This window comes from Scleropages formosus, chromosome 11 (assembly GCF_900964775.1).
Source record: "Scleropages formosus chromosome 11, fSclFor1.1, whole genome shotgun sequence".
Classification (NCBI taxonomy): Eukaryota; Metazoa; Chordata; class Actinopteri; order Osteoglossiformes; family Osteoglossidae; genus Scleropages; species Scleropages formosus.
The window spans coordinates 2,078,310-2,089,443 of NC_041816.1; the positions used below are offsets into that span (position 1 = coordinate 2,078,310).

General features: G+C 39.5%; 1 protein-coding gene across 1 annotated transcript; it reads left to right on the forward strand.

The window, feature by feature from the left end:
- The first annotated feature begins 347 nt into the window (after positions 1-347).
- cd44a (CD44 molecule (IN blood group) a) lies at positions 348-8,261 on the forward strand. Its single transcript, XM_018752430.2, has 7 exons — positions 348-553; positions 4,134-4,299; positions 4,978-5,117; positions 5,322-5,414; positions 5,917-6,069; positions 6,780-6,858; positions 7,365-8,261. Exons 1-7 carry the CDS (start codon positions 409-411, stop codon positions 7,525-7,527), a joined length of 939 nt encoding a protein of 312 aa, XP_018607946.2. The 5' UTR covers positions 348-408; the 3' UTR covers positions 7,528-8,261.
- Positions 8,262-11,134: the final 2,873 nt, after the last annotated feature.

The following is an 11,134-nucleotide window of genomic DNA, read 5'->3' on the forward strand; positions in this document are numbered from 1 at the left end:
TTTTGAAAAACATTGGACTAGCTTGGTTATTTTCACAGAGATTAATATCATGAAAAGCGATAGCGTAGCAATATTTTAATTTTACATTTTTTATTTAGTTAATGTTATTTTCAAACCCTGGTTCATCTTCTGCAGTCCAGCCACACATACCACCAAAGGATTCCTTCACCCCAGGTTAAGAACCTTTGGTAAAATGTGTTTTAAATGGAGATCATACACCTCAAATGTGAAGCTGTAGGAAATCAAGCTTCTGGTTTCTGAGAAAGGAGGAGGTGGTTAGGGTAGAAAGGGAGGGAGGAAGATGTGTAACTGCTCACGAAAGAACCACTTCCCCTTCTACACTCGCCCCGAGCAGCTGCTCCGTGTCCTCTCTCTGACACACCGCACAGGCAGTAAGACGTTGGGTAAATGCCCCAGACGACTTTGAGGACAGAGCTGCCCTGCTGGCAATCACAGACAAAGGAGATATTTCTGCAGGTGCCCAGGATGTGGGCTCTGATGCTGTGCGCTTCTTTCTCATTTCTGGTGTGCTGCGGGTCACACCAAGCTCAAGGTGAGGGTTACATGTAGGTTTGTGTGGCGGATGTCTCCTCTTCGAGCTGGAGTGTGTGCGCAGTGCGTGTGTTGCTGGAAGGTGCTTTGAGAGATTCCCTGCTGCCAGTGGGATGGATCAGACCCAGAAAAGAGAGCTGCATCAACGTCTGGGAGCTTCTGGCAAAGGCTCTGCAACCTCAGAACAAATCTGTTTCCATCACACATTCATTTTCCCTCTCTGTAGCTTTTTTTGTTTTTTTTTTTTTTTTAATTTTAACTTATTGGTGGGTGGTTGCAGATGCAATTTGTATATTTATTCCTGGTTTCTAGAACACACTGCAACTTTTCATCGATTTGTGCACCTGGTGCAATGCCCTAACAGCATATGCTGAAACCACGAGGTCTGGCTTTTCCTTCGTGTCACTGTGGTAGCAGGAGAATTGTTGCATTTTCAAAACTTTGCATGCTTGCAGGCTCTAAATCTGACCGTGTGCCTGGTCTAAGAAGCGATTTGAGAAAGTGGTCAATTTTTTTGTCCTACTCACGTAATGGACATCTTTGTGGCACTGTTATCCTTTGTGTTAACCTGGATCTCTAGCTTTTGTTACACTGTAAAATAATATTAATTAAAGCAATTGCTGACAGGAAGAGACAGTTGGAATGTGTTACAAACTTTTAAATATACCAGAATTTTTTCTGAAATAAGTAGTTATTAACAGGTGGCAAATGCTATCAGTGTATAAAAATGTGATTGGATTTTCAAAAAAATTTATTTTACCCAAAAATCAAATCATTCTAACATTTGTCTGAATTTTAACTATATCTTCACTTGTATGGCATTCCAGGAGCTAAAGTAAGACTGACAGGGTTCGACCAGTTTGCCACTATAGAATGAATTTCCGAAGACTCGGTTGTCACAATATAACAATCCTAATATTGTTATTATATTACAATGATATAGCATAATATGTTTCCTGAGATGTTTGAGCTCTTTTTTTTGTATTTTTCTACAACAGAAAGGCAGGTTCAGGTGTGTGAAATTCAGCCCAAAGGGGGCTGGTCTGTGCACCGGTGTTCTGGTTCAATTGGTCTAGTTAATTTTTTCCTAAACATATCTGTGGGGATGACTGTCAGTGAGGTCTATGTATTCCAGAAAACGTTCCCTTCATATAGTTCTCCTTATCATTTTGGAAAGTTCTGATCATTCAGACACTTCCTGTGACTGTAGCTGTTAAGACAAAAACCACCACATTGCACACATTGCTTTTTGTTCACTGGGTAAATCTGTCATCTCTTATTAAGAAGGAGGGGCAAATATCCAACACAACACTGCTCTAGGTGAAAAATGAGAATTATCGCAGAATTACAGTCAAAGCTGCCCAGAAATGATTGTAAATGTGGGGTGGTTTCTGGAAATATCAGTTTTCCCCAGGATAAACACTTAACCTTGGCCTAAAATAGCTGGAGAAAACCTTTGCTCTTTCATACGCTATTTCTCTTCCATCAATTCCTGGGCTTCCTGTCCAGATGTTGAACTTTCTGGTTAACATTGTTTGGCAAACACGGGGGGGGGGGGGGGGGGGGGGTGGAAAGTTGCTGAATCCCCTAACAAAGAGAAACTGAAATACGGCTTTTCCAAATTAAGGGTGGGAGACACCGTAGGGATTTTACTGATTCGCTACCCACAAGAAATTGCACTGGAACAAACGCATGAAGCAAGAAGGAAAAACCCAAAAATATATATATATATGTATATATATTGCAATCTGTATAAGCAAGTAAAAAATAAAGGTTTAAATAAAACTTCTAGTAACAAGTACGGCAGAATTAGGGTTGGTATTCACCATGAATAACAAAGCGTCAAATGATATGCGCATCCTGTACTATTTTAAGTTCGCTTTGAACTGCAGATCTTCTGCAGAACTCAGCTTCTGTTTGCCTTGCGACATGCTTATATCATACCTGTCAGCCATGTTTAAGAGAAATCAGAATCCCTTACATCTTAAGATTCCTCCCCCACCCACAGTTTTTTGTTATTGCAATTATTTCCAGAAAAATTTTCTCGAGAGCAACATTTTCAATCAGTGCAAGCAGAAGAAATGTTAAAAAAAAAATTTGGAGATGATTCGATTCAATTCAATTCAATTCAATCTATTTTTATAGAGTGCTCTTCTCACGCAGTGACACAGAGCGCTTTAACACAGGTGGAGTGTGTGGTGTGGGGCTGGATCCAGTGACTTCGCTCCCTTAAGGATCTCCAGAATGCTTTGCTAGCATCTTCTATGAATTTGAAGGATGAGCAAAGTGCATCGTCGTGCAGCTTTTTGTTCCAATCTGGTCTATCACATGCATTAGTGTTTCATGGCTTCGCTAGTGTACAGAATGAGTCAGTGTGAGCTTTTGCTATGGTATCTTAAGCCAGAAAAGGACTAATCTTTCCATAAATGGTTTCTTCATAACCAGAATTAGATTCTGCCTGCATCACACTGGTCTGGAAAATAGCTTTAGTGAGTCAGTATGTGTTATACTTGGCGTTTGTTTTCACAACTTAATATTTATGTGCATGTAACCATGGAAACATTGCAGAGATAAATACTACTGAAGAGAACCGATGTAATAACATTTCCTGTAAGGCTTCTGACTGACAAAATACCAAGAGGTTGCATACAGATAATAAAGAGACACAAGACTGACGTTTGATTATGTTTGTGCCCTAATAAAGTCTAACACACACACACACACACACACACACACACACACACACACACACACACACACACACACACACACACAATGTCTAAAACTGCTTGTCCCAAGTGGGGTCACGGCAAACCGGAGCCTAACCCAGCAATGCAGGATGCAGGTCTGGGGGGAACACACTCGGGACGCCAGTGCGTCACAAGGCACCTCAAGCGGGGCTCGAACCCCAGACCCACCAAAGAGCGGAACCCGGCCAAAGCCGCATCCCTCAAGTCTGATGTTCCCAGAATATTTTTTCTGCCATTCTGTTCATTAGGTTTTATGATGGACTGATTTTGCTTTCATAATGTCAGCACCGTTTCTTTTGTGCAGTAAATAAGTGATGGTATATTCACTATTATAGGAATATGTGTAAAGAGGATGAATATGCCAAAAAACAAAGATAATACGTTCCCGAAAACAGAAGTATTGCATAACCCCATGGATTTTCAACCTTCTGCTGTTCAGTCCCATATTTCTACACATACTGAATCAAGAGAGAATGGAAAATGTTCTAAAAACAGTAAAACTCTTTACATTACATGACCATATTGGTGTTTGACAGAGCTAAAATAAAGTAATAATATTCAGGCTGGGTTTTATAACAGGATGTCACAAATACATAGATCAACTTATCTGAATGTTATAAGTATTAACATTTATACTGAAACGTAGGTGGAATGTCAGAAATGTAGGTGGAATGTTAGAAAGCGTCTGGATTAAGATTCACATGTTATTAAGAAAGTTTGGACTGATGCTCCGGCTACGTGAGCTGAACAGCTGCCGCAAGCTGAACACCGTCAAGATGCGCGGTTTCGGAGGAAGCTGAAAATGCTGCAGTTTCTGCTTTTTCTCAGCAGTGGTGGCACGGAGCTGCAGCTACGTGGGTGTCTTCCACGTGGAAGGAGGCGCCCGCTACGCGCTGAACTTTGATCAAGCCAGGAAGCTGTGTGAAGATCTGGGCACCACGCTGGCCAGTGAAGAACAGGTGTCTATGGCCTACGATAAAGGGCTGGAGACATGCAGGTGAGGCGAAGAGCAGCGCGGTTTTGTCCATTGCATCAGAAACCAGGCTGTATGTCAATGAAATGTCTGATTGGCTTCAAAAACACACCAATATTAAAAAAGAAAAATAACTGAAGCCTACAGTTTTTAAGTGTTTCTTATCTATTCGTATCTATTCTGTCCTTATATTTAATATAATTTGCAAATGCAGCGCTGGGTTAGGCTCCGGCTCCCCGCGACCCCGTATGGGACAAGCGGTTCAGATGATGTGTGTGTGTGTGTGTGTGTGTGTGTGTGTGTGTGTGCGTGCAAATCCAACCAACGATACAGTTATAGATGGAGATAGGAATTTTGTGTCAATTTTCTTACCTTTGAAGTCAAGCTTTTAATGTACTTGTAATTCCAAAAAAAATTATTAATTATGAAGTGTCCAAAATGATAACTTTGAATGTTACAGGGTGTTTGTGAAGGAAAATGATTTAAAAGCAACACATTGTTTTTAACCTGTGAATTTAAAATTGAAATTCAGTGCATCGTGACACCCACATCATTTCTTAGACACATAATTAGACTCACAATTAAATATTTATGCAAAATGACAATTGCAAGATAAGCGTAAACTTGTTTGACTTCCATAAAATAATAATAATAATAATAATAATAATAATAATAATAATAATAATACAACTTTCTTCACAGGTATGGTTGGATTAGCAACCAGAACACAACTATCCTTCGACACAGTTCACATTCAAACTGTGCATCCAACCAAACTGGAGTAATTTTTCACAGTGATAATTTAGACGTTCCCTATGATGCATACTGCTACAACAGCTCAGGTGAGGAAATGCATCTGCACCAGGCATTAAAATGCCGCTTCACGCTGGTAGCAAAACTCACTTGTGAGAAAGAAAAAAAAGACTGAATATCCTTTCTGCATGACAGATATATTGACGCTTGTACTGGACATCTGTGTGAAATGCTTCCCTGGCAGAACTACAGTGCTGCGCATACTTAGCACCACTTTGACTCCTTTCTGGCAGATCCGTCTGACAAGAATTGTGACCTCATGATTTCCCGTGTTCGTGCGGCCACTGTGAGCACTTCTCCAACTCCAGAGAACCACACTGCGACAGGTCAGCCAAGTCGTCATCTCTATTCTGTGCACTAGCTGATATTCTAACATCCCTTACAAATCAGTTTACTTTACAGATCATGTTTGGACTATAATATGTACATACATATTCTAAATAAATGCCATTATGTTTAATTGAAATTTATTTGATGATTTTGGGGTAGAAAGGTCACTGCATTTGTGATTAGGTAATAATCCAAACAACCCCGGTCTTTATCAGCTATCCACAGACTACAGCAGCATTCTCAGTGTATAAAACTTCTAAAAATGTGTTAATCGTGGTAATAGATGTTTGACTCTAAAATACTTTTTGTCAACTTAATATTCAGTCAACTTGGTGAAAGTTTGTAGGTATTAATGTTTTCAGACCTGCCCATATGCTACTACTGTATGTGGCCACTTAGTGTCAGTCACTGTTGAACCACCGACAAAAATCTAGCGCTGTAAAATATACGCCAGTTTTTATTGTGCTGACAAAGATTTTGACAAAAATGCCCCAACAGGTGGGACTACTTCACACAGCGAAGACACGACACACGGGATGATCCCTAACAGTGTCACGACTCATCCTCGTGATACAAGCCTTGACTCCGCAACCACTGCTCGCACGGCAGAGAGCCCAGGAGTCACAAGGGAACAGATGAATGAATTCGATGGTAACATAATGTTTGTACACCGACTACTTTTCCACGGTCCTTAGTTCGTTAGTTACATCCTATGTATCTCTGAATCAGCAGCTAGGTGAAATGAATGGTGAAACAGGGTTCAACTTCAAGGGCAAGATTGTGAAACAGTGCAGAATTATGACGAGATCTCTGAGAGCAGCAGAAAGTTCTGCAGAATCTACTTTCATACAGTAATATTGACTAATTCTAACTGTTAGCATGTGCAGTTTTATAAGAATATTCAATAAGGGCACGTTATATTCATGTTTTAAAGTACAGATTACATTTCCATGTAAATATGATTCAACCTTCGATTCCCGATTGAGTCGTAATGCAGTTCCAGCAAATGTTGTGTGTACTCGCTCTGCTCGTGGCTTGGAATTCCCTGTTGCTATGTTTTGGTGTGTTACCATATCCAGCCCCCGTTATGAATTCCTGTCGAGTGAGCGTGCCCCAGCTTAAATTGTTCTTTGTTTTTATAAGACTGTCTGGTTGCGTAGAGAAGTGGCGCTCAGACGCTGATGACTCATTGGTCAAAAATGCAAAGACAAGCTAGCGGTGTCAAAATTTCAAGCTAGGAAGCTAATCACGGTAAAAGGCCCTTTTTCGAAACGTGGTGGCCTCTAGGGAGGCGACGATGACCTTAGAACGTGCCTGTCCGTCATCCACAGCGGTCTTTCTTTGCGTTCTTCTTCCTACAGATTGGATAATCGTCCTCATTGTCATTCTGTCCGTGCTTGTCATCATACTCGTGTGTCTAACTGTCGCTTGCAGGAAGAGGTAGGTCAATCTCCAAAGTGTCCTTGACAAAGAGCCTTTCAAATGCACGGTTCAACATAAGCGCTCGGATGTGCACCACAGCTAGACCCGTCGTTCCCTGCAACTGCTCTAATTTTGCATCAATAGTTCCGATCACATTTACATTTTTTTCATTTAGCTGACACTTTTCTCCAGAGTGACTCACGGTGTTAGAGCACCCACAATTATTTACCCGTTTATACAGCTGTGTCATTTTACGGGAGCAATTTTAGGGTAAGTGCGCTGCTCAAGGGTACTACAGCGAGAGGTGGGAATCAAACCTGCAGGTCCGAAGGCAGTAGCCGTAACCACTATGCTACCAGCCGCCCTGAAAAGTCAGAGTTTTTCAGTGTTTCCCCATGTGGTAAGAGACATGCACTCTGCATTCGTCACCACATGCAGTTTTGTGGTATGGTCATGTGGTTACTGCTTACTGACTGTGAGTATGGTGATGTGGTAAATAACACCATATGAATACAATCCCACAGGTTGTGCAGCAAGCGGGAAAAACTGAGAATCACCACTGAAAAGACAGACAGGGGCACAACGAAAAGCCAGGAGATGGTGACCCTGACAAGCGAGGAGAAAGTCCAGAGTAATGGCAGCACAGAAGATGACAATGGGAGGTCCCAAGAACCTCTTCAAGCCTGAAGATATTTTAATTTTTTTTTTAACGAGTCAAAATATTTTTTTACAACAGCAAATCTTGTGCTGAGAAAATAAGGGCTTAGTAAGTAAAATAAGTAAAAAATAAATAAAATCAGCTATGACAGAGAAAAGTTAGACATATTAAAGGTTTACAGTCACTGCACTGTAGCTGTACATATAAATTGTTCCACTGAGTTCAAAAGGTCCAGCTCCTAGTCAAAGTGACATAGCATCTGTTTTAGTACATTGTGTTTTTGTGTCATTTTGCGCCTCTATAGAAACTGCAGGAAATTTTGTTTCCGCTTTATACGGCAGGAAAAAGATTTCATTTATTCAGGCTATGAAATACAAACAATATATCAGAAAAGAGACAGTAAGACTCATTGATTGTGAAATATGTAAATATCATGGTTTGGTTTGCGAGGTAAACTAATTACGCAAACTTCTGGCAATATGATGAAAACTGAAAACATAGCTGAGGTTAATATCACCGTATGCATACGGTATCAAATTCACTCACATGCCCTAAGGGCGGGCTGAGGGGTGATATTGAGGTCAAACCTGCAACCCTTGACTTTCAAGACAGTAATGCTAACTTACAGCCAAAACCAGACATAGCCAAAGCCAGACTTCAAGTCTAACTGAAACTTATTGCTTAAATCATGCTGGTTTTCCAGGAATAAGACATCAAAACACATTATACCTGCATTATTGTTTATGAAATAAAGTACTTTACTAAGTACCCTATGTTTTTTGTGAATCAAATTTTCAGGATTTCCTAGAGGTTGTTAAGGAAAAAAAATGAAAAAAATTAAATTGTTGAACACATTGTTGCTGGCAAGGATGTGAAAAGTACAGATAAAATATCAGATGATTTATTATTGCAAGTTGCGTGGTTATGCACACATGTATGCATTACTTTTTAAACCAAGCAGTCAGCAAATTAATATAACGCCACAGAATATGGAATGTATACCATGTGTTTCAGCAAAAAGAAGGAAAGAAAAAAAAATCAGTTTGTTATCAATAGACATTTATTAGTTTCCAGAGTAAAAGCAATATAAAGGGAAACGAACATCATTATTCTTTCATTCTCTTTCTCATAACCGGCCCCTTAACTGTACAAGGACAAAATAATAGATTTACAAGGAACGATATAAAGAAACTAAGGAACGGCAAAGAAATGTTACAAATCTAATTTATCAACAGAGAGAAACATTAGAAGATAATGAAGATTTTGATATATTGAACAGCTCATTGAAATATACACAGTATTTTGAAACGTAGGTTAAAAATAATTAAAAAATAAAAGAGAACAACAGGCATATCCTTTGTGTTGTGGCGAAAGTGATTACCATGTGAGTGTGGTATTAAGGGGCGAAAGCTGATGGATAAAAAATGACACAGAAAAGTGTGTGTGTGTGTGTGTGTGTGTGTGTGTGTGTGTGTGTGTGTGTGTGTGTGTGCGTGCGTGCGTGAGTGTGTACTGTTTTCTAGCTTGCAGAGATCCCACTGTACAGGAGAACAGTGCAAGTTATCTGATGGAAGTTTTAATGCAGTTGAACTTTGCAGTTTCAGTGTAACATTGCATTATAGATATCGGGATATATTATTCAATACATGCAATATGTGTAACGTTATATCATGTGCAGGCATTTCTCCAGAATTTAAATGTATCTAGTTTCATTACCATTCAGAGGCATGAAATATTTGACTTTTTATACATCACAAATAGAATTATAAAATGCAACTCATGAGAATAAGACCCACACTTCCAATTAACATGCTTTCGGTGTTAATGACTACTCACAAAATGAAATCTTCAAGAGGAATAAAGAAATCTATATCATATCACAGCTTTATTCCAGTTATTCAGAATCGAAGGGAAAGGTCTTCCTTTTAACTAATCTATTTTAATTTGATACAACTCTCTATACGAAAGCAGAAATGAACTCCAGAAAATCCCTAATAACACGTTAACTAAAATATATACATCAAGTGCAAGTAGGCACTTTTAATATTATGCTTTAAGACAGACATGAAACAAAAACACATTTTAATGCCCGGTTCCTATAACAGCAGTTTATTGCATATTATTGGCACCACACTCAATCCCCTTGCTAGATACCCGGTAGAGAATATATTAAGTATATTATGAATGCGACCGGAAAACCAGAAGGCCTTATTGGATGAGCTACAATTAGTTGGTCTGAGATGTGTCGCCAACTAGTAATTAGCATACCTCGCAATCACAATATACCGGACAAACATGCTTAGAGTGTTCAATAGTATTCATGCACTATTTGACTTCTTAGCTGTGTACTACACTGTTTTATTGCATAAACATCATCTCCCAGGCTTTAGGGTGTCATGGGAGGGGACAGGGTGCTGGAAATGACTGCATCATTAACATATGATGAAAACTTGTATTAAGTTTTATTGTTTTTAGGTTTGTCACACATACCGGCAGCGGAATATACAGCTAGCATCTCGAGTGAGCAAATGAAGACGTAAATAAAAAAAAAAAAAAAAGACAAAATGAAAAACCCATGCAGATCCTACTCACATGGACACAACCATGTGGACCAGTTTTGTCTTCCAGCTGTTTCCATGAGAGAAGGAACTCACGTAACTTATTTCACTATTGCATTAGCCTGATGCTAAAAATACCGCGTTGCATCTGGAGGTCAGAGTGTCTCTCATTCGGGGCACTCGCAGAACAACAGTAAGCCCTCCTGGCAGAAGGGCCGATGTCACGCGCAAAGGCGTTCGGGGTTAATCCTTCTGGGTTGCAGAAAATAGCCAAGAAGGACTAATTCTTCCCCGCTGGTGAGGTTCAAGTTAACTCTATTGTTGTTTTGTCAAACAGATTGCAAGGAATCATTACTTGTTCATGTTTACCAAAATGGCAATTTGTTTGTAATGTAGCAAACAATTAAAAACCATAAAATGAATTTTTTAATCAACACAGCTGTCTCAGATAATTCCAAAAAGCAGTAAGGGTTAGGATGCATGAAATTGTGTAATTCATGAAACGGTTATAACACATATAGTAATCATATACCTGTGTTAATTTAACTGTTTCATGAATTACATATAGTAACCCTATATCTGTGTTGCAGAATATACAGTATGTATATGTCATTGCTTATATATACGTATATATAAATCAATCAGTTATACATATACACAAATACTTACTAGCTTTAATGTCCATACATCATGATTTCAATGTCAGTGAAGTTCAGTGTCCTCAAAATTGTAGTTTTATAATTTGACCTTAAAATCCTGACAGTAGTTCATTCGCTTATGAATTATCTAAGCCGTCGAAACTATAACATACTTTTTAAAGAGATTTACAGGATTCTGATGGTGCTTTTCGCTTTCGGTTCCAGTTGTCCAACCCCGGGTAATTATGTGTAATGTTCCAGAAGATTCCCGAGATGATGACGGATGTTCCTCCATTCGCCAGGCCAACCGCACACATTTCCCATTTTGCATAAACCGGACGGGAACCGCAAAACACTGGAGGCGCAGTCTCCACACACTTTAGCTCTTCAGTTTTCCCAGAGCGCAGGTCGCAACATACTGTTTAATGTGCTCACCTACA

Excerpts from the sequence above, each read along its gene's own strand:
- cd44a (XM_018752430.2), top strand. The coding sequence starts at position 409 with ATGCCCCAGACGACTTTGAGGACAGAGCTGCCCTGCTGGCAATCACAG. Across the intron at positions 554-4,133 it reads CGGGTCACACCAAGCTCAAG|TGGTGGCACGGAGCTGCAGC; the intron begins GTGAGGGTTACA and ends TTTTCTCAGCAG. Across the intron at positions 6,070-6,779 it reads ACAGATGAATGAATTCGATG|ATTGGATAATCGTCCTCATT; the intron begins GTAACATAATGT and ends TTCTTCCTACAG.